General features: G+C 46.3%; 1 protein-coding gene across 3 annotated transcripts in view; it reads left to right on the plus strand.

Moving 5' to 3' along the window:
• The window catches only part of TTLL11 (tubulin tyrosine ligase like 11), a 67,108-nt gene that overhangs the window by 30,842 nt on the left and 11,972 nt on the right, over nucleotides 1-24,294 (plus strand). For all 3 annotated transcript variants that reach the window (XM_077305695.1, XM_077305693.1, XM_077305694.1), the window contains 2 exons: nucleotides 20,206-20,463; nucleotides 22,365-22,471. In XM_077305695.1, coding sequence (XP_077161810.1) covers nucleotides 20,206-20,463; nucleotides 22,365-22,471 — 365 coding nt within the window. The remainder of the gene's footprint in view (nucleotides 1-20,205; nucleotides 20,464-22,364; nucleotides 22,472-24,294) is intronic.

A 24,294-nucleotide genomic window follows, 5' to 3' on the forward strand; every position in this document is an offset into this window, starting at 1 on the left:
CAGTGATGGTCTTCTCCCACTTGTTTGTTTTATTATTTTTCATTTATTATTAAACTTATTGGTTGCCACTTTTTCGGCCAGCTGGCTCGCGGCAGTCCACAACAAGAGAGTCAATCAAACCTGACCCTCCCGCCCAGTAACCCCACTGGGCTCCAGCAAATTGACCTGGCTCCTGCCTCAAGGTAGGTGTGGATGTTAAGAGTTTTCTAGATGTGGAAAGATTAAAACAGGGGTAGTCAAACTGCGGCCCTCCAGATGTCCATGGACTACGATTACCATGAGCCCCTGCTAGCGAATGCTGACAGGGGCTCATGGGAATTGTAGTCCATGGACATCTGGAGGGCTGCAGTTTGATTACCCCTGGATTAAAACATTTGGAGGAAGGGGCCCTATAGATCTTCCTTGCCCTGGCCTCAACCAAACGCTTGGTGGAAGAGCTCTGTTTTGCAGGCCCTGTGGAACTGTGGAAGCTACATCAGGACCCTCAGCTCTTCCATGAGCTCATTCCACCAGGTAGTGGCCAGGACCGAAAAGACCCTAACCCTGGTTGAGGCCAGGGGTCGCTCATGTGGGCCGGGTATCACCAACCTGTTAGAATTCACTGAGCGAAGAGCTCTGCATGGTGCATAGGGAGTTCTAATAAAGTCATAATCCTTAGTAGGAGCTAATTCTATAATTTATAATGCCTTGCGGATCTATAACCATCTTTAGCTCAAACGTTATCAGGTTTGACACTAGGGGAACAAGCTGGGGGGTGGGAGGGAGGTTGTTCTGCAGGCACAGTGCCATAGTAGAGAAAGCCCTGAGCTTTGCAGCCACCACCCCCACCCCTGCAGCTGGGACAGGCAGAGAAAGAAAAAACCTAATATGGAGCAGTTGGTATTACTAGCATCCCCATATTGAAGAGCCAAAGGCCAATACATATGCTATATTATTCAATAGAGGTTGAATTTCACAATTTGGATATTCATGATATTTACATGCAAAGGACAGCCATTGAGGAAAATGTCCATTTGAAAATGGGACATATCTAGAAATCGTTCTGGTTGGATCCTATACGAGAATAAACAAGAACAAAGAACCCTTTACTTCATTTATTTTGTAATAATTTAAATAACATTTATAGTAGCCTTGGGATAGGTTTTCTCTTTCTCTCTTTGTATTCACTACAAATTGTCCCACTTGTCTATATTTGCTGGGACAGGCAGAGCTGGGCCCATGAACCCTAGACAGGCTTATGAGTGACCCTTCAAGAGTCAGGATATTTTCTCCTTTTAGTGGTGAAGAATGACTGACCCTTCAAGGCTTTTGGTCCAAGGCCATTAAGAGCTCTAAGGGACAGAACCAGCACTTGGAACTGACAAGTAGCTCAGGAAGCTTTTCTGGGACCAAGGAGATCCTTAGTTGAGTTGGATCCTGGCTAATGCTTCCAAGGACACAAGGATTTCCTCCTATAGCGTGCCATTTTCTCACCTTCCCCCCTCCGGCAGCAGCCTGAAATGCCCCCTGAAATCTCACTAATAGGCTTTCAGGGGGCATTTCGGGTAGCTGTGGGAGGGGGGAGGCAGGGAAATCATGCTGTGTGCCAGGAAGTCCTGCATGCATCGGGATCAAAGCCATGCTTATCATCAGCCCTCGGAAGCAGCCTGGCTGTCTCATCTTGAACCAGCGGAAACTTCTGAACTGCCTTTAATAGCAGCCCTATGCAGGGCTTCTACAGCCCTCAAGCCTGGATGTCATCAAGGCATGGGGCACTAGGGGTGAGTCTTGCTTTCAGAGGAAGGGTGGCAACTCATGAACTTTGCATACCACAAAGATCCCTTCCATTCACAACGGATCTTTCTCTACTGCATATCTCTCTAGAGCCAGCATGGTGCAGTGGTTTAGAGTGACAGCCTCTAATCTGAAGAAACAGGTTTGATTCTCCGCTTCTCTTCCGCATGCAGCCAGCTGGGCAACCTTGGGCCAGCCATAGTTCACTCTGAGCTCTCCAAGACCCACCTACCTCACAGGGTGTCTGTTGTGGGGAGAGGAAGGGAAGGCAATTGTACAGCTTGGTGTAGTGGTTAGGAGTGCAGACTGGGTTTGATTCCGCGCTCCCCAACATGCAACCAGCTGGGTGACTTCGGGCTTGCCACAGCACTGATGAAGCTGTTCTGACCGAGCAGTAATATCAGGGCTCTCTCAGTCTAACCTGCCTCACAGGGTGCCTGTGGCGAGAGGAAAGGGAAGGGGATTGTAAGATGCTTTGAGAGAAAAGTGGCATATAAGAACCAACTCTACTTCTAAGCCACTTTGAGACTCCTTCGGGTAGTGAAAAGCAGGGTATGAAGAAAACTGGTCTTCTTCATCCAGGGGTCTTGATGGCTGGGAGTGGGGCTCTGCAAACCACTGGGAACATCTGGCCTCATCCTTCTGTTAAGCTTAAAATCTTTGTGCAAATGCACAAAAGCCACAATATCAAAAGTTCCAATAACCCAAAATAAATCAGGCAAGAAAACTCCTGGATGAAGCAAAGAGAAAAGTTTATTTTATGCAAAATATGGAGATTAGAACTGCACAGCAAAGATGGCTGAAACCATGATCTCTGACCTCCCAGGGCTGGAGAAAAGGTTTCAATACTTCACATTCCTATACTTTTACAATACCCATAATTGATTGGTACATACACAGATGCTAAGTATTTAGGATGGCCTTGGGTTGGTCAGATACCAGATCCATTGTTTGGATTTTGCTCCGATAGGTCACAAGAACTCTCAATCTGGTGTTAGGAGTGGGCGTCAGAACATCACTTCCATAATCATTTGCATGGAAATTGCCCTTGGATGGGCACATCTTTTACAATGACGATACGAAGGAGGAGCAATTAGTCTCCTTAGAACCTAATTGGCTTCTTTGTATTACTGCTATGGGATTCCACGAGGCATGCAGTTTACGTGCTGTCTCTGCTTGCCCACCAGGGCACCTCCTGACCTTTTGGGTGAACTTTGGTCATCCTGGTCATACATGTTGGTCATACATGCTGGTTATGATTCAGCTGAACAACTATACAAAACAGTGACAGCATTCTTGTAAACTATGTAGGAAACAATCCCACAAATTCTACAAGGCTAGCTTTCCTGAGGCATCTTCTCTCAGGCCTATCACTACAAATAACTTGGATCTTCCCGTCTCCCTTGTTTGCTGCTTTAGTCACAAGGCTAGCCATGCTTGGAGACTGCCAGCCAATCTCAGGGGTGGGTGTTTCTCACCTCCCAGGGGCTGCCCAGGCCTGAAGACAATGCTGAGCCCTGAGCACATGAAGTCAATAGTCACTCACATACAGAGCCTGCAGGTCGGCCCAACTTATAGTCAAGTTTATTAGGGTCCAAAGCTGGAGGCTCCATATGTGAGTGACTGTTGACTGCATATGGTCAGGGCTCAGTGCTCTCTTCAGGCCTGGGCAGCCCCTGGAAGGTAAGAAACATAAGCCCCTGTGATTGGCTGGCCACACCGAGTCTTCTGATTGGCCAGCTCTAGTCCAACTCCAGGGATCTTGGCCTTCTGCCACTTCAGTCTCCTTCTCAAGAGGCTGACCCGAGGGGCCTTGGATTGGAGAGTGCCCCTTCCCAACTCCACAATTGGGCATAGCTGTCCCTGGCCCAGTCCTGACAAGCTATTGTGTGTCTCCACATCCAGGCATTTCTTTTTAACACTGCCGTGTGCTTCTGACTTTGTTAAAGGAGGGCATTGTAAATCAGGAAGGGAGGCGGGAACTGAATTAATTCGGGAACCGGTGCTGTGATCACAGCAGCCACCTTTCGGAGACGGAACGGTTGTCACGTCTCTGCGACCTGGAGCTGTCAGGACCGTCTATAGAGACGTCCTGAGACGCGGGTCCAGGAAATTAATTTATGGGGAGAAGTCATTAGTGGGGAATGCGGCACTGGCATCTGTGAGTAAACAAGCATGCGGCTGTCAAGCAGCTGTTGTTGTCTGGGATGACAACAAAACCCAGAAAAGCACACCTTGCTAGATTCTCTGTTCGAATCGTTGAGCCAGAGGGAGCTTGAAGGCCCTCAAGCAACATCCCTTTCCCTTGCCCCAAAGCCAGAGCACAGCAGGGGATTGTTTTGTGTTGATCAGGTAGGGAGCCCACAGGGCTGTGAGTTAGGCCTCGAGAGGACTGGCCCTAGCAGGGGCCACCTGGTCTTAGTAGAAAGGAGAAGGTGGCAGGTTCTAAATGGCAGGAAGAGATTCCAAGGCAAACTTTTCAGATGGTTGCCATGTTGTTCTGCAGTGGAACAGTTAGATTTAGGCCCAGGAACACCTTAGGGACCCACAAGCATTCCAGGCTGTAAGCTTTCAATAGTCAAAGCTCCCCTTGTCCGTCACAATAGAAGTGGAGATCTGAATCCTTATTATATATTGTACTTTTTCATCCTTTAGAAGCATTCTTTACAATACCCCTCCCACTTTCGGAATGAGATATAGAGACTCATAGATTTCTATACCTACTTCTCTTGGATGAAGGGCACTTTGACTCTTAAAACCCTGGTTGGTGCCCCTGGACTCAAATCCTGCTAGATTCCAAGCAGGAAGGCTAGAGTCATGTTCTTCAGGACCCGGGAGAGCTCCCAAGGAAAGCTGGAGAGTCATCCAGACAATCCAGCCAAAGCTGTGCTGAGATTGGGCATCCCCTGCGCAGGATGAGGCTGCCAGAGCTCAACGCCTCAAGAAACGTTGCAGCCCTGCTCCTTAATGGGGAGTCATCCCTGTGTGCCTTTTAGGGAGGGGGCGGGGGTGTTGTCCCTGAGCCTTGAGGAGCCCTCTTCTGAAAAATCCCCCATTGAAGGCATTCCAGAGAGAAGTGAAAAAATCTCTTTTAAAGTTATTTCCCAAGCTTTCCTGTTGTGTCCCCTGCTGTTCATTGGGTTTTTCTTTTGTGCAATGTGTTTAGTAGTGGGTTTTCCCCCTCCCCCTCTTGTCACGCACATTTGGACGTGTGAAAAGCGACGAATCTTGCAAATCATAAAATGGATGGAAAGGGCTGGGACTCCAGCTTGGGGCTTTGCAGAGTGAGCTGCCCTGTGGCCCTGGGAGTTGCTCTTTGCCTCTCAAGGACAGCCATCGACCTCAGCTGGTGAATGAGCTGATTCAAACCAAAGCCAGAAGGCCCAGCCGTGAGACTCCAGCATGACTCAGATGTCTCCTGGAAAGATGTTCAAGGCATAAAGGAAAGCAACAGAGACAATGTGCAATTGAAGGGGAAGCACATAGCAGGTGGAGCTGGTAAAGCAGAGGAGCAAGAGTTCTCAGTGGACATAGAGTAGAACCAGAAGAGACAGTGGGGATAAACCCACGATGCTGCCAATGCCCCCTTGGCCATGTGCATTGCTGCATTTTGCAGAATTCCTTCCTGCCTCTCCATGCTCTTTAACAGTGTATAGCATTTTAAATCCTCAGGGCCATCCGATGCACTTAAAGAGGGTTAGAGTGAGTCGCTGATTTGGACTCGCTAGTCTGTAAACATTAATAGACAAGAATGGATGGCCGTTTTAAAAGGTTTTAGTTTTTTCATTCCTCCCCCAGCAGTGTGGAATTGGCCTTGGCGGTAGCATGCTCATGCTGCAATTAGGGTGCTTGAGGTTGTCTCCTGTTCTGTTTCAGCCTGGGCCTCTTTCTAACCCTGTCAGGCTGTAGACGGGAACCAGCTTTTCCAATTAGAGCTGGTTTGACCCCTCTGCTGCTTGCATTGGCTGTGCTTTTTCTTTTTTAATGGCTCTCTAATGCTTTTAGAAATGGTTCCTACCCTTCTTCTTCTTTTTTTTTTTTTTAAAAGAAAGACTTCTTCTCAATGAAGTGTTTCTAATCTTGGTGGATCAAGGAAGTTTTTGATCCATCGCCTTGTTCCCGGCATTTGAGAGGGTATAAATCTATCTGTGCTATACGGGATTTGATCTGGTTTGATATTGCTGTGGTCTTAGACCAGCCATGGGCATTTACAAGGGATCCAAGTTGGAACTGAGCCTAGCCTAACATTCCCACCCAGGTTCCCCACTTTTGACGCATGCCCTGTGGACGTTCCAGGTGGGATACGGACGTATTTGTCATAGAAAGGAGCCTCATTTTGTTTCGTTGCCCCATGTTCTTGAAGCTCTTTCACCCAGCTCTTGTATGCTGCTCTCTCCCTCTCCCTCACACACACCCCTCCTGCAAATCACAACTTTTCTGCCCTGAAACCATCGTATACCCCAGCTTTCATCCCCAGTCTCAGCAAACTCAACGTCTGCGCCATGACCTTTCAGCTCATTCACCTCCGCTGCTTTCTTGCTGTTTCTCTCTCTCGGCGTTCTCAAACTCCTACTGCTATCCACCATCCACGCTGAAGGCCTTCTATAAATAAATGATGTGGCGAAGCTTCAGAAAGTTTTTGCTTCCCTGTCAGGGCATCGTAACTTGGATTGCAACCCTGGGCGGTCTTTGCAAGAGCACACAAAAACTTTCAGGCTAAATGCACCAGCAGCCCTTCAAATAGCAATGCAAGATCAATTTAGCAATGGCTAGGTGTCATGATAGCTTGATGGAGCCTCCATGTTCAGAGGCAGTCTACTTCTAAATACCAAAATGCTAGGATGGAATAAATTGTGTGTGTGTGTGTGTGTGTGTGTGTGTGTGTGTGTGTGAGTGTGGAAGGGTGCCTTCATGTTCTTCTTGTGAGTTTTCTGCAGGAATCTGGTCAGTTGTCCCTGGCAATGCAACAGGGTGCTCAGTTGGGCCCAATTCAGCAGGGCTCTCCCTTGTAGGAAAAGACAGTCTTCAGCTGGCTGTATTTATGGGGTTTTGAGCCAATGCTGGGTCACTCTTCCCCTGTAAATGCTGCTTTCACCCCCTTTATAGCAAGAGCCAAAGGAAGAAAAAATGGCAGATGTTTCCCACACTTGAGACCATTGTTCCTTTTTCTATGGATGAGGAAGCTACTCCTCCCCATATAATTGGTCTCTTGCATCTAAGATTCAGAGGTAGACTGTCTCTCAACCTGGAGGTTCCATTGATTCTTGTGACTAATTCCTGCCAGCAGACCTATTCCTCCATGAATTTGTTTTAATACAAAGGGATTACAGAGGAGGTCGCGAGGGACAGCTGAGTGTGTATGAGAGGGAAATCATAGCTTTCGCCCTGTCTTCACAGCACGAAATCTCGCTCTTCCTTCTGTCTCAGACATCCTTCAGGTGTCAGTTCTGCAGCCTCCCAAGTTTATTGCCTCCATTTCACAAGCGACTTAAAGGCCCCAGGAACCCTCGTCAAAGACAGCTGTTGAGCCTGCCTGGAGATTAGAAAAAGATCCTCTCCCATTAAGTATAAATTAACTTAATCACCAGGTATGGGAGATAAGCAGCATCAACATGGTCCCCAAAGCCTTCCTTAAAATTAAAATTCTATTTAAAAACCTGGATGGTATTTTCAACTCCCCCCCCCCCTCATACACTTCAGAGAGATTACAAGCGCCATAAAAGAAAAGTTGTTTTCCTGGAATCAGAGTGACAGAACTGGAAGCAATAAGGTGCTTATGCAACGGATCGTCTGCTGCTCACAGGAACCATTTGAGAGATTTTCAGGCAAGAATCAGTCTTCGGTTTCTTAGCCAAAGAGTTTAAGGCAGGAATGATCCAATGTGGAATATCTCCCCTCCCCTTTGTATTTTTTGTTCAGTTTTTGCTTTCGGAGATTTAATAGGTGTGGTGTACACAAGTGGTATGACTTGTAATGTGCAGTTTATACAGCATCTCAGCATACAGTGTATGCCAATGATATATTTAGAGTACATGAATAATTCTGGTTTATTGATGCTCAGATAAAATTGAGAAATGTACATTTTTATGGGGGAAGCGGTACAAGAAATGAGAATGATTCGCAGAAGGGAGAAGCAAAACAAAACTGGGCATTTTGGAGGAGACACATGAAACCTCTCCTCAGCGTAGACAATAAAACTGTTTTTCATTCCCGTTCCCAACGGAGAGCATCAAGTGACATGGCTTACAATGGCATGTAGTTCCCAGCAGTGTCGGGAGAAATTCTTCACACTGAACTCTGGAGAGGGGTTGGTGCTCCCATAAAAGTTATCCAAGCACCATGGTGATGTCAGAATTCTCATCCTTACCATAGTTCCTCTTAATATTTCCGAAATGGCCATCTGGGCGGCACTGTCCAGGACAGCAGAAGCCGCTGTCTGGGTCTAGCCGGGTCTGGCCAGCGCTTTGGCTCCAGCAGGCCAATCCGGATGCACCCGACAAAGCTGGGCACATCCGGATTGGTCCGGCCCCTGCAGCCACTGCCTCTGTGAGCCGCATGGCCAGCCTTGCCGCCAGACGCTTCCTGGACAGCGAGGAGGGCACTCCCACAGCTCAGGCCCTTCCCCGAGCCTGCACTCGGCCACCAGCAGCCACCCCAGCCCGCTCTTATTCTCATGGCCCGCTAGCACCCATTGCATTCCTGGATGCAATGAGTTTTTTTGCTAATAATATAATATTTTTTTATTTGTGTCCTGCTATTCCCTGGTCAGCTCAGGGCAGGTAGCAATAAAGTCATCATTGGCCATTCTGAGGGGAGAGCGGATGAACATAACCATATCTTAACACAGCCCGCGGCGCCGCGGACTAAATAAAGAAGAAGAAGAAGAAGAAGAGTTGGTTCTTATATGCCGCTTTTCCCTACCCGAAGGAGGCTCAAAGCGGCTTACAGTCGCCTTCCCATTCCTCTTCCATAAAGGCTTTGGGGGAGGAGTTAGGGCAGGCTCTGTCCGGGATGAGGAAGGGTGTCAATTGGCTCCTTCCTCTAGCCCAGCCGATTCCCGCCCTGGCAAAGGGACCAACTGCGAGCCGGAGCGCGGCTGCCAGAAGCTCCCTGCCCGGCGGCCTGACGTGACGCATCCGGCCGCCGCCCGAGGGAGCCCCCGGCAGCCGCGTGGAGCGCGGCTGCCGGGGGCTCCCTGCCCCGCGCCGTAACGTGGCAAGAGGCGCGAAGCGCCTCTCGCTGTGTCAGCCAAGGAGGAGGCCATCAGTGGAGGCTGAAGACACAGCATACCCCGCAGAAGACGGAGGATGGACCGCCACCGCCACCACCAGCGCGGCCCCCACCACGGACCAAGAACACCCGGGTAGGCTGCGGCGTGGGGGGGTGCCCACAACCAGCTAGCGCCCGCTGTATTGGAGTTACAGCGGGCTTAATTACTAGTATGGTCATATTGCCCCAGTTAAGAAAGCCTGGCTTAGGGGGGGTGGGAGCAGAGCGGGCCTCACTCACTCAGGCATGGCAGCCATTTTGATTTCAGAGGGTGCTGAATGAACAGGGAAACTCTGTTGGCAGACCTGGTTGTTTTGATCGCATGTAGTTATATCTTCTGCGTTGTTTTTCATCTTGTCAATGGATCTTTACATTGTTTTTAGGTTTCTGCAATCTGGTTTCTTTGTTAGCTGCCTTGAGAGATATGACCGGGTAAAATAAATAAACGAGAAAGAACATACGCTGTTGTTGGGAAGGACAGCTAAGGAACGAGCAAAACATATGAAAGGGCGGCTGGAGTGAAGAAGCAGGGGACAAAGGAAGGACGAAAGGGGGAGGCAGAAGGCAGAGGGAAAGAAGGTTGGGTGTGGGGCATTGTGGGAAGAAAGGGCATCAGAGAGAGAAGCCGGGGAAAGGAGCACATGTTTGCTTTCAGAGGAAGCTGGGAGCAGGTTGAGAACTTGGGAGTTTAAATGAGTGGAAGGCAGAGATGGATTTCTCTGGAGGAGTTAATTGAATGAATTTTATATAGCCCGGGGCACTCAGTGGAAGTCTATTACAAACCTTGCTTTCTGAGTGAGTTCCTACATTTGCAGTTGCATTCAGTGGCAGGCACAATATCCACTCACTCCAGGTTATTATTTTTGTTTTTAAAATAGCAGTATTTCTGTATAGCTTTATGTGTGCCATCCTGATGGAAATGACAGAGTCCCAACTCATTGTTGCATTTAGAATAGCCTTTCTCAACTTGTTTACTGTTGAGAAGCCAATGAAATATTCTTCAGGCTCAGGGAAACCCCAGAAGTGGTACAATTGTGCAGAATATGGTTGGGAAACATAGCTGTATACATGCCTATTTGGGGCTCCTCCCTTTAACGTATTTAGAAAATATGTAAAAAACAATTGTCTCCCTCCCATTTGGGAAACCCTTCCAAGGCTGTCCAGAAACCCCAAGGTTTCACAAAACTCTAGTTGAAAAAGCCTGATTTAGAGCCTTATTTTTCACACCATACATAAAACAGGGAACTTGTTGTTGTTGTTAGGTGTGAAGTCGCGTCCGACCCATCGCAACCCCATGGACAATGATCCTCCAGGCCTTCCTGTCCTCTACCATTCCCCGGAGTCTATTTAGGTTTGCAACTACTGCTTCAGTGACTCCATCCAGCCACCTCATTCTCTGTCGTCCCCTTCTTCTTTTGCCCTCAATCGCTCCCAGCATTAGGCTCTTCTCCTTTCTTCTCATGAGGTGGCCAAAGTATTTCAGTTTCATCTTCAGGATCTGGCCTTCTAAGGAGCAGTCAGGGCTGATCTCCTCTAGGACTGACCGGTTTGTTCGCCTTGCAGTCCAAGGGAAAAAACAGGGAACTACAAAAGATAAAAAGTTCAATTGACTCTTAAAGGAAAAGGGGAAATTACACAATTATTTATTTTTATTTCATTTATTTTGGATTTAGATCTCCGGAGACTCGTGGTGACTTACAATAAAATATTCATAATTTAATAACCCCCCCCAAAAAAAACTAACCGTCCAAGAATGGCAGCTAAAAAGATATCCTCTGCCTCCTGAGCAGACTAACCTAGGGGTGGGATGCAATGCTGTAAGTGCCGTAACCGGAAGAAGGGTCACATTGATCTTAACTCTGGCCTCGACCCAGGACCTGGCAGAAGGCGTATGTCCTTAGGGCCAGTGAGGTCTCCCCCTCACTGCACAAACAAAAGCTTTTTGCAGGCTTACTGGTAAATGGCATCTCGCTTTCCCCATTTTTGTCCCACTCCTTCCTGCAAGCAATTTAGGGCAGCGTAACCCCTTTTAATCTAAAAACAATCTTATGAGGTAGGGTAGACCAAGAAGGACAGTGATTGGCTCAAGTGTGCCTGGAAACCCCCGTGGCCCAGTGGCGATTTGAATTTTAATTCCAAAAACTTGTAGAGAACGTTCTCCAATTGTGTAATCCACTTTAGATGTCCAATTCTGCACGTTTACTAGTGCAACCATATTCCTTTTGAGATATAATGACCGGAACTACACCCAGCATTCCAAGTGTGGCTGCCCCCTAGAGCTATGAAAGGGCAATGTTAATGCTGGCTGTTTTTATTTGTGTTCTCTTTCTTAGTAGTACCTGGCATGGATTTTGCTTTTGTTCACATCTGAGATGGCATTTACATCAGGCTGTACACATATACCTTTAAGATGAGGTCACTGAGCACCAACTCAAGTCCTATGATCAAAGTTAGGGGTGGGGTTTGTTTGCTTGTTTGTTTGTTTGTTCCAGTATGCATCACTTTCCACTTAGATTGAACTTCATTAGCTTTGTTGTCACTTGCTCATCCCATTTGGATGCTCATCCTTTTGGTGCCATTTCCAAATGTGGCCACTAGGCATGTGCAATTTGATTCGATCCAGCCGAAAAGTCCCGGAATCAGTCTTGATTCAGGCACAAATTGGCCGAATCTGGTGCGGGTCGCCATTTCCCAATAAGTTTAAATGGCCGAATCAACCTTGCTCGAATTGTCGAATTGTGATTCGGTGCAATTCGACAATTCGAGCAAGTGGCCATCTAAACTTAAAAGGAAAAGAGATAGGGGAAAAGTTTTTAAAATCTTTCCTGAGCTTGGGGGTGGGGTGGGGTTGAGGTAGAAGCACCAAATTGTGGCTGTGGGAGCCTCTCCTCAAAAGAACCCCCAAGTTGCAAAAAGATTGGACCAGGGGGTCCAATTGTACGGGCACTCAAAGACCCCCATCCAACCTCCATTATTTACTTTGGTGAGAACAGGTGTGGGGGGGAGGGGAGTCAAGTCACAGCTGAGATATGATGACCCTGCAGAGTTTTCAAAGCAAGAGACATCCAGAGGTGGTATACCCTTGCCTGCCTCCATGTCACAACCCTGGAATTCCTTAGTGGTCTTCCATCCAAATACTATCCAGGGCTGGCCTTCTTAGCTTCTGAGATTTGAAGAGATCAGGCTAGCCTGGGCCATACAGTTCAAGGCACTAACAGAATGGGGACTAAACATTCTTCCTAATATTGGCTACATGGTCCCTCCTTTTCATCTACGTAGCTCCATCCTGATTCTTGGACATGCATCACTGTGGCAGAATATCGGAAACTGGGATTTAAATGCTTGATGGGCAAGGTAAGGGAAATCCCATTGGTCGCTTGGCACCTTTTCAGGGTTGTATTCCTTTATTTCCCTTGAGTTCTTGTTAGAGAGCTCTGACTAGTGCTGTGTCTGGAGTGGACAGGGGAATATAATTCTAGTTTATGAACCCTGACCAATACTTTCCCTTTTAATAGAGCAAAGTGACAAGCAGCCGATTAAAAATTGCAAAACAAGTCTCCCTCTTTTGATGGTCTCCCCCTCTCCCCCATTCCAATGCACAATCCACAAAGCGAGCATTTCTGTCTACACCTCTGCTTACCACTCGGGCGCTCAATAGCTTTGAACCTGTTAGCTGCTGTTTGGGCTGCTGGTACTCACACAGTTGTAAATCTCAGGGCCTTTAATTAGCGGTTGGAAATGTGGCTGAGGGACCCAAAAATGAGAGAAAGAAAATGTGTATTAGCATAAAGATTAAGGCCAGTGAGAATGAAGAGGATATAGCACCGACCGGGGGCGGAGGGGGGGGAGACATTAATAAATTAGTAATCATGTATAAAAGATAAGCAGCCTTGGATTTTCTGAAGCGTTGTTCAAATTGAAATTTCTTCTTTCTTCCCCCTTTCCTCCTCCTCCTTCTTCAGAAGGTCATTAATATTTTCTTCGCTGGTGATCCCTTCTGAAGGGAGATCTGTCGCCTGCCGCGGAATTAGAGAAGTGGATGGATTGGGGTCAGACATTAGTATGTAAATGAAGCGTCGCTTCTCTGGCTGGGGGGCACCGCAAGCCCCGCCTCATGTTTGACTGCTTCTTTCTTTAAAATCTGACTCTGCTTTCTCAGCCAGGGGATTTAATTCAGCACAGGTTCTGAAGACCAGAGGGCTTGGTTTCTGTCTTTAGTCCTGCTCACAGGCAGGTATCTTCTGTTAGGACTGTCCTTGATTGCCCTTCTGGTAAGAGAGCCAGTTTGGTGTAGTGGTTAGGAGTGAGTTCTTCTAATCTGGTGAGCCAGGTTTGATTCTGAGCTCCCCCATGTGCTGCCAACTGGGTGACCTTGGGCTCGCCACAGCACTGATAGAGCTGTTCTGACTGAGCAGTAATATCAGGGCTCTCTCAGCCTTACCTGCCTCACAGGGTGTCTGTTGAGGGGAGAGGAAAGGGAAGGGGATTGTAAGCCACTTTGAGACTCCTTTGGGTAGAGAAAAGTGGCATATAAGAACCAACTCTTCTTAGATACATGTGGGTTTCTCCAAATGGACCAGCTTTGGCACTACCGCAGGTCTTTAATTATAGTACAAACTGAAATTGGATAGAAAATGGACACAGCTCTGGGGCAAGAGTCTGAAACCCCTTCTCCATGTTGACCATGGTTCTAATCCAAATCAGGCATCACACACGTGGGAATGGAGGAGAACCTGCATGAACATCTGGCTGTGATTTATGATGCAAGGTTTCTGACACCAAGCCCACTGGGGTACTAATGTGTGAATTTAGTATATTGATGGTAGCAAATTGCCCTAGAACTGACCATCCATTGCCTTGTGCAGTCATGGGAGGGTGCTGAGTGGGTTCTCCTCCCCCTTTCCATTGCCTTTGGAGACCACAGGGAGTTGTTAGGAGGCCCAGCGAGGACCCTGCAGGTCACTAACTGTCTTTGTCCATGACCTTTTCTTGGTTCTTCCATCCCTCCCATCGCCCTCCAGATGAGGAATGCCTTTTTGGAATGTGAGAAGGTTGCTGGTTTCCTCCAAGCTTCTGCCATTTCCTTCATAATGCCTTTGAGGTCTTTTCTGTGAGAAGGAAACCCCCCCACTTTGATGTGCCAGCTCTGCTCCATGTCTATAGAAAGGGGCTTAAATATCATATCAAAGTGTGTGTCTTATTGTGCTTTATGAACCCTAACACTTTGTGTTCAATCACTACAAACTACTTATCAACTAAGGTTCCTGGGTAAACATGGGCACACAAGTGGTTTTTAATGAGCTGAGTTAGATTCACGGAAATCATTTCCCCAGATGCCTCCAGGCCCGATTCAGATCAGGACTGCAGCACTGGAAGAAAAGATCTGAGTAGCTTGAACATCATTTCCCGAAACAGGGGTTTCTTTCTTTCTTTCTTTCTTTCTTTCTTTCTTTCTTTCTTTCTTTCTTTCTTTCTTTCTTTCTTTCTTTCTTTCTTTCTTTATTTATTTATTTATTTATTTATTTATTTATTTATTTATTTATTTATTTATTTATTTATTTATTTATTTATTTATTTATTTATTTATTTATTTATTTATTTATTTACCGCTGCTCCCCAGAATGTCTCGTGGTGGTTTACATAATAAAATATTTAAAATACAATAAAACCCCCATAATTTACCCAATTAACATTAAAAAATAATATAACAGGCAGCAGTGGACATCTCTTCAATCCCATCTTGTTCAGCCTGAGGCCTGACCATCCCTCCAGTGAGAAAGGGAGCTGGTCCGATGGACCCTGGGATCCAAGTTGGAAACCCGGGACTCTGCCCTGGCCTCAACCGTACGCCTGGTGGAAGAGGTCCGTCTTGCAGGCCCTGCGGAAAGTTGGTATCTCCAGCAGGGCCCTCAGCTCTTCCAGGAGCTCATTCCACCAGGTTGGGTCTAGGACCGACAAGGCCCAGGGGTAGTCAAACTGCGGCCCTCCAGATGTCCATGGACTACAATTCCCATGAGCCCCTGCCAGCGAAAGAAAATGGACTATAGATACTGAGTGTAGCAAATGCTGTCAGGGGCTCATGGGAATTGTAGTCCATGGACATCTGGTGGGCCGCAGTTTGACTACCCCTGGTGTAATGGATCATGGCAAGCCAGATCAATTTAGCCACAGTTGAAGAAGGTGGGGATTCCACCCACCTTCATGCAGGTTTCCCACATAAAATGGAAATATATGCTGCAAACTGGAAAGGTCCTAATTAAAATCTCGCTTTCTAGACTTGGATGTGTCTGGCCCTGACCTACTGCAGCATGTATTTTCCACCCTAATTAGCAGTATCCTTTTGAAGTTAAATGATGAATAGTGTCCATAACTTGAACCAACTCAGTCTATGTAGAACCATCATATTTTCAGAGCAATCCCCGGCATCCTAGCACTGCAGCTCTGAGCCTTATTTTCAAGCTTTGGTGTTAAGGATGTTTCTGAATTTTGCATCCCTGCTGTTTTGGACTCTAATAATCCCAGTTTTGTTTTCGCTTTTCCCATATGTACATCAAGCTCACAAGGCTTTATTTTTGCTCCATTTCCTTGTGCCACTTTTTGTGTTAAATGTATGCAGAAACAAGGGGAAATAGAAGGGGAGTGGGATTGATAAAAAGGACAGTTCAACCACTGTCATTCTGTACCTTGACAATCACACCTAAGTGAGGTACCATGACGTTTTTGCCATAACTTGTCCGCACACATTAGTTAATGCACTTTCAATGCACTTTAGAAGTAGATTTTCCTGTTCTGCACAGGAAAATTCAGCTACAAAAGTACACTGAAAGTGCATTATCCTACACATGTGGAATGAGCCAGCTTGGAGGTTCCTGATGGGAACATGCAAGTTAAGACACTTGTAAGGGAGTAGGGGGTGATGATCAGGGAGAGTCTTGCACATCCCTAATGCAAACCTAATAAAGGAGGAAGTCCCTGTTTCATGGAAAGGAAAATATTGTTGGTCCTTTAAAAAAAATAAGTTAACTTAAAATCTAAAAAATGTGCATTGCGGTGCTGAAGCAGGAACGTGCTTTGTTCGGTTAGGCAATTGTTGCTAATAAACATTCCGAGGAGTGACAAGACCTTGCTTTTGGAGGGTAATGGGTAATGTTCTGGGTACTAGCCAATAGGTGCTTGCAATAGTTGTACACAGATCTGTGGAATAAGTTTTCATCTCCTTTCTGTAAGAGGAATTGTGCCGTCGTCCCGCCCCCCCAAAAAACCCAGCAAAACCAGTTTGACCAGAAATTTAAATTGAACAGAAAAACAATGTCATTTACTCCTAGAGTTGCCAGATCGAGGTTGGAAAATACATGGATATTTTTTGGGTGGAGCATGAGGAGAATGATATTTGGGGAGGGGAAGGACTTAACAGGCTATAATGCCATAATCCATCTTCCAAGGTAGACCTTTTCTCCAGGTGAACAAATCTGTACCACCTGGAGGTCAGTTGTAATCCCAGGAGATCTTCAGCCACTACTCAGAGGTTGGCAACCCTATTTGCTACTCCCAATGCAGTCTAGTAGTCAGAATATCAGAATGGGTTCTGAGAGACCTGGGTGGTCCAAATCCCTGCTTACCCATGAAGGTCCCTTTGGACCAGAATTTTCGCCTTGTCCTAATCTACTTCACTGGGTTGTTGTGAGGATAAAGTGGGGGAAGGAGAATCACGTACACCTCCTGGGCTGAAGGGCAGGATGAAAATGGACTATAGATACTTAGTGTAGCGATTGCACTATTCTATCTTAGATAGAAACCTGGGACCACTGGAACCCAGAGCTGCTTATCTGATTTGAAGGCTATATTTAGAAGAAGAAGATGAGTTGGTTCTTATATGCCGCTTTTCCCTACCCAAAGGAGGCTCAAAGCGGCTTACAGTCGCCTTCCCTTTCCTCTCCCCACAACAGACACCCTGTGAGGTGGGTGAGGCTGAGAGAGCACTGATATCACTGCCTGGTCAGAACAGTTTTATCAGTGTCGTGGTGAGCCCAAGGTCACCCAGCTGGCTGCATGTGGTGGAGCGCAGAATTGAACCCGGCATGCCAGATTAGAAGTCCGCACTCCTAACCACTACACCAAACTGGCTCTTAGAATGGGGAAATCACCTAGCCCTATTGTAAAAACACACAAATATTGTTCTAAAATAGATCACTCATATCTTGTGCATTAATACATTTCTATGAATTTTGTTGAGAACCAATGGGGCGGAAACCTGGCTAATCCTTCAGACTGGCTCTATACAGGCATTGCTTTTCTGGCATAGACACATCCAGTTGGGGCTTAAACGCTTCCATTTTGGAAGCTTTGTAGTCTGTTTTGTATTCCCATTTGTGTTCTGTTTTGTATTTCCTCGCTCTCCTTCCTGCCAGTTGGTCATTTTCACACAGCTTGTAGTTTGCCTGTAGTCACTCTTGTAGCCTTTTCACCCTTTCTGGTGTTCAGCAGCACCTAGTTTTGTTGTTGTTGTTGTTTTAGAGTGTATTACATTCTCAAGGGATTGGTGGGCAAAATTAACACTACGGAGCATTCTGAAATGGGAATTGCTCCCTTGGCGTTGTGTCTTGGTGTGCCAGTTTAGAGCTAAGGATGAGTCTGCATTTCCCATTCCTGCTGTTTCATCCTCAAATTCCCAGTTGCAATTTCACTTCTCCTTTGAGTGAATTACCCCTTTGTATCTCTATTTTGGTGGCCTTTCCTGCTTTCCTCACACCCTACATTAACCATAAAAATGTTTACATTTTAAAATATTGTAAAGGCATAAGTAAATCATACTCATGGGCATGTTATAGCATTGAATTGTGCTATACACAGTGTATAGCGAGCATACACAGTGCAAACCAATCTACAGCACCCACAGCAGATAGCAGAGAACCACAACCCCTGACAATAATATACATGAATGTAGAAAGATGCAAAATGGGGGAGATTTAACATCACCTCAAATTTCAGCTTCTGCAGTGAAAGCACCTTGAACCCCTTTAATAGCGAGAGAGGCCCATGCATGTTTCTGTATAGGACCAAGCAAAGGATTACAGATGGGTTGCTAGACATGAGATATAGAGTTTGACAGTAGTACTTATCCACAATATGCAATAGAGAACATTTGCACTGGAATTGGGGTGCCATCAGTCTCCAATAAGCAGCAGGCACATGAAATAGTTGTTGGCAGGACAAAATAACTTGTTTAACTAACTTGTTAAACTTGTTTAACTCTTGTCAGCACTGCTTGCTGTTTTAGGGTTGTTTGAATGATGTCTTCTTGGGGCAGCTGGTGGCACAAAGACTTGGGTGCTAATTGGGTGCAAGTAACCCTGCAACAACCAATGCTAAATTTCTAGATTGGAGTGATGGCTTAGGCATCTCCTGCCAATGGGAAGTGCAAAATGCCTCTTGCCAGTGGTTTGGCTCAAAATTCTACGCTCCCCTGCCACTCCTCACTTATAGCCTGCAGCAGGCTGCAATCTTGCCGTCTGGGCTACTTCCATATGGACTTCTGCTCTTATTAGCCCTGGCATCTTTGGATAGAAGCAGAAGGACAGAGGCCCAGCAAAACCGAAAGGCACGGGATGGAAATCACAGAGGGCTCACTTCCATATGATTGGCACTTGGTGAATCTGACATCAAAAAGCAAGTTGCCTGTGTGGATGGACCATCATGCACCTGCCATCCTGACTGACCTTTCTGTATTGCAAGGCTCTGGGGCAGCATCAGTTCAGGTCATGCAGTTCAGGTCATGCAAATTGCCGAATCTTGGTTGTGACAGCAGTCAAGTCATTGCATGTATCAATCTGCTTTTTGAATTAAACTACATTGCGGCCGAGGTCCCTACATGTCAAGGCTGGATGTCCCTTTACTCCTAAATCTTCAGTGAGGAAGGAAGAGTATGTTTAAAGAATACTGTGGGTGTGTTGTCTCTGAACGTGCCTAAAGTGGTACCTGATGGGGACTTTGTACAAAACGTTACTGTTCTTTAAAAACTGCAGAAAGTTGCTCAGTGGTTGGCTTGGTCAAGGGCCCACCAGAATTTGGGGAAAGGGTCCCCCCTTCAGCTGATGAGAGGAAGCAGATGTGTATGAAGAAACAGATGCTAGAAGTAAGGGAGAAAACAAAGAGAAGGGCCAATGGAGAACAGTGAGTCGGATGAAAAATAAAGAAACACATAAATATGTTATTTATATACTGCCCTATCCTTGCTGGCTTGGGGTGGTTAACAACATCTTAAAAACAATACAAGCAGTAATAAAATCATAGTAACGCTAAAATAATGTCCATTCATAAGCATCTCTTGTTGTTCATCTCCCTATGGGAATTAATTAGGGTCTGGAGGGGTTCTTATTGGTAGATGTTTCCAGTAGACGTTTCCAATGGAGAGAACAAGATTTCATGGATGCTGTTATTAACACCTCAACCATAGGCCTAGCAGAACACTTTAGTTTTGCAGGCCCTCTGGAATTGCTTGAGATCCCAGAAGGCCCTGCAGGCATAACATTCCACCAGACCGGGACCAGGGCTGAAAAAGATTGCACATCTTGGGGCGCAGCCTATGTCTGGGAGGCAGTACAGCATGGTGGTTCTGCTACCTTGAAGACATTCCTGTGCTCAGCTTCTCAAACATCTCAAGCCTTGGGAAAGTTGGGAGCAGGTGGCTGTATAAAACTTGCCCCCTGCTAATCCGATGCTACATGTAACCCCTGGAGAGGATGTCGCGCTGTGTGGCAGCCCAGTCTGGCCTGGACATGTCTCCTGGTTTCTCTGCCTAGAATGGCCAAGCATCTGGCTAGTGGGGTTTCACCAGCTGGGCAGGCCCCAAAATACAGGATGGGGTGCCTTGACATCATGCAAGAAACAGCACAAGGCAAAAATAAAGAAATAAATCTCCTCTTTACTTTGGAGGAACTGGTAAGGACTGCCCTTTTCCATTACACATTCTGCAAACTTGTTTCTTCCAAGTCTGATTAAACATTTACACCCAGCTTCTTTCCTAACCTTTGAAAAAATATATTTTTTGGATGGTACAAGCACAGACAGGAATGTTAATGTACCGTCACGATTGTTTCTGTGGGTGAGGAGAAAAATCCCGGCACACGTTTGACACTCTTTTTGTATCAATGTTTTGACCTGCAGATCTCAGCCTGCGGAGCCTGCGTCGCAGGAAAACAAAGACTTTCCTGAAGAAGAATCAATGGACAAATTGGAGCTGGAGCCCAGCAAGCCCCCCGAAAGCAACTTGCCCACCGTGTGCCTGAAGCAGGTGTTTCCAAAGTACTCAAAGCAGTTTAACTATCTGCGACTGGTGGAACGGATTGCTGTTTTGTTCATCCGCTTCCTGGGCGTCAGAGGCACGACCAAGCTGGGACCAACGGGTTTCCGGACATTTGTAAGGTTAGGTTTGGGGGGGGATCAAAATGGCCTCTTGCAAGATGCCCGAGGCAGAACTTTTGGGGAGACGCCGGACAGACTGACAAAGGCTATCATACCCTTCCCCCCACTAGTGTATTGATTTGTGGGCCTTTGGCTGGAAACTATTGAACATGTTGTTGCTACCCATTGGAGCAGAAACTTGACCTATTCCTTTAATGAAAGCCAGGAATTCTCAGGGAAACCTACTTCTAAAGTGCGCTGAAAATGCATTATTCAACTAGTACACTACTTGGATAATGCACCCTCAGCCCACTTGAGAACCAGATTTTCCTGTTTTGCACAGGAAAATCCAGCTGCAAAAGCACATTGAAAGCACATTATCCAACCTGTGCAGGATGAGCCTAGATACTGGAATCCATCCCGACCAAAATCAAGAAGCTGGGGAAGGATGCAAGGCAATTATGATCAGTGTTGGGATTCCAGTCTGAACCCTTTGGTTTCAATGGCCATATACTACAGTAACTCTAACATACTGTTGTGCTTTTGATTTGAGAGTAGTATAACCAGCAGCAGCAATAACAAAATCGAGCCTTTGCCCATAAGGAGCTTAAACAGTACAGACATCATTGGTGGGGAAAAGGAGGGGGCAGAGGAGAAATAAGGAGTGATAAGTGGGAGAAGTTCTCCTGTTAGCTGGTGGTTTGTTCATCTGTTCATCCCTCGATTAGAAATATTTCTATGCTTCCTTATAACTTTTGTGACAGCATATAGAATGTAATTAAAAAACACACATATAAATAATAAATATAGCCATCATCTAAAAATGGAAAGTAGTAGCAGTTTAAAGGATCTGGGGAGGGGGATTAAAAGAGGAATTAAAACATCAGCTATTATCCAGTGTCTTCACTTGTTCCCTAAACCTCAAAAGAATAGATGCCAGGCGAAAGGAGGCAGGAAGGATTTCCCTAGATGAGACAACCCCACAGCAGGGGGCCTGTCTCTCATTCAGCTCCAGAAGAAAACGGTCTCTGACAACTTAACAGTAGGACAGAGGTTTGCAGGCAGCCTTCAAAATTATCTGGCTCTTAAGCAGTTTAGAACTTTAGTGATAAGAAGCTGCATTTTGAATCATACCCAGGAATGCTGTTCTTCCCATTCTGGCAAATGGTCTTTCCTCTGACCTGTTTCAGTTAGCTGCTGTATTCTGGATCAATTGAAGTGTCCAAACAACCTCCAAGGAAATCCCCGAATAGAGAGCACATGGCGGTAGTCTCATGTGGGTGTGGCCAGGGTCATCTAGTCCAACCTCCTGCACAATGCAGGAATTCAAAATTACCTGCCCACCCACAGTGGCTCCAATTTCATGCCCAAGTGATCCCTCCACCTAAAATCTCCAGAACCCAACTTGGTCTGGGGAAAATTCACCTACCATCCCACAGTGGTGATTAGCAATTCTCTGGGAATTTGTTTGTTTGTCATTCATTCATTCATTCATTCATTCATTCATTCATTCATTCATTCATTCATTCATTTATTTATTTACTGCCACTCCCATACAATGGCTCATGGCAGATCACAAGGTCCTCATTATGCAAGGAAGGGCCACAAGAGGCAAACCCTGGCACATCCCTTCCTGCCCAGCCACTCACAATCTGCATAAGTTCACAAAATCCGCATTTCTAGAGGCTGTAAGAAAAGAGGGAGGCATGTGGACCATAAGACAGCAGGTTTCCTAAGGATGCCTCATCATGAGTTCTTGGCTGAGGGGTGATTAGAACCAAGGACTTCCATCCACTTTCTTAGCCACTGGGGCTGGTTCGGCTGACACTGTCAGCAGGAAGAATGTCTCTCTTTTTACCTTCCCAGATGATCCGTTCTTACTTTCTGCTGTCTTTTCCCTCCCACCTTTTCACGCTCCTCAGAAACTGCAAGGTTAGCAACAGCAGCTTCAGCATGGCGGCCGCCGACATACTATATATCGACATCAGCAGGAAGTGGCAGAGCCTTGGAGTAGACCAAAGAGAATCAGGTAATTCCCTTTTCCAACCTTAAGGAGACTCTCTTGCAGATTCTGTGGGCTTGTTAATCCCTTTCCTCAGGGGTTTTCTGTCTCTGGGTGTTTTGTTTTGTTTTGGTGGTAGCTGAAACATTAAAAATAAACCCTCTTGGTTCTAAAGATAAAGGGGACCATTCAAAAGCTTCGATTTATCAAGCAAGACTGCAATAAACAACACTCAGGGATGTAGGCCTGACATTCCAGCTGCCAAGGGGATGTCTGTGGCAGCAAAACAGGGTGGGTTTGGGGGTGAGAATCAGAGAAGGGGGGCTGAAATCGGAACCCGAGGAAAGGAAGTAGCCACATGAATGTTCACATTGCAGACTAAAATGTGTCACATCGCTAAAATTTTGCTGAGGCATATGCAGATTTCCCAGCCTTTCCCCTCAAAAAACTACCACTCAAAAAAAGCTTTTCCGCTGTCGCTGAAATAAGTTAGCAGAAATGTCCAAGTTTTCTGAATTTCATTAGCAAGAACTGAAATTGATCGGCAATCAGAGCCACAGGAAGCTATTTTTCATGTTTATTGCTTCAAATGAGCATTACCATCTGGCCCATTGTTAATTCTGGATTAGTGTTTGGTGTTTGGTTTGCATCTTAAATTGCTGCAGATAAGCAGAATCTGCTCGTGGGATGTTGCTAGAGCAGATTTGTGAGTGAGGGCATGTATGGTTTTATTTATTAGCATCATTCTTTTTTCTTGCTTTGTTTTACTGACCGGGATGGGCGATGTGAAAAATATTTATACGGCATCAGGGTAACAAAATTCTCCCCCTCCTCTCCCTTTCCCTCCAAATGCAGCTGTTGTGCAGATTTTCCTGGATCCTTTTATTTGCTTTTGTTTGTCCTGGATGTACTTGTTAGCGGTGCAGAGGTTGGCCGCTGTTGAAAGAAGGATGGTGGCCTAGAGGGACCCAGGAAGGCTGATCTTGTATTCATTCACAGTGGCCCAACAGACTGCTTTCCCCCAGCCCTTTCCCATTGTCATTGTCTCTGCACCTTTTCCTCTGACTGTGGTGGCCATCACATCATGGTCCTCCTGACTGCTCTTCTTAGGCACCTCTATGCTATGCACCAATTCCTATGGAAACATAACAGTCAGAAGTTGGGTACCAAGAGCCTCTAGCAGGTGCCCATGCCCTACCTGTTGGCCTTGAGGATGCTCAGGAAACAGACTGTGGGTCTTGGCAGATGACTTAACAGGAAAGAAGTAGCAATCAGCAATTTTCTATTTCTAAGGGAATCGGGGGGAGGGGGAGAGAAATAAAGACGGAGTCTCCCCTCAGACATGGTCTCTGGAAATTGCTCAAAGAGTGAAGTCCAACTCTAATGTTAGTTCTATGTTGTATAAAAACATATGTTCAATATGAAGAAGAAGAAGACTTTATACCCCACTTCTTACTACACAAATGAGTCTCTAAGTGGCTTACAATCGTCTTCTCTTCCTCTCCCCACAACAGACACCCTGTGAGGGAGGTGAGGCTGAGAGAGTGCTCGGTCAGAGCAGCTTTATCAGTGCTGTGACAAGCCCAAGGTTACCCAGCTGGCTGCATTTGGAGGAGGAGCAGGGAATGAAACCCAGTTTGACAGATTAGAAGCTGCCGCTCTTAACCACTACACCAAGCTGGCATTTGAGGAGTGTTACCCAATCAGGTGGTGGGCTGGGATGGCCAGCTCCTTAAACTGCCAGTCCTGCTGACAGGCGCCTATGTCCAAATAGTACCTGGAACACTGACCCAAGGATGTATCATCTGACACCTTGCATGATTTGAGAGATACGAGACCTTCAGGTTTAG

This window comes from Paroedura picta, chromosome 12, assembly GCF_049243985.1.
Source record: "Paroedura picta isolate Pp20150507F chromosome 12, Ppicta_v3.0, whole genome shotgun sequence".
NCBI lineage: Eukaryota > Metazoa > Chordata > Lepidosauria > Squamata > Gekkonidae > Paroedura > Paroedura picta.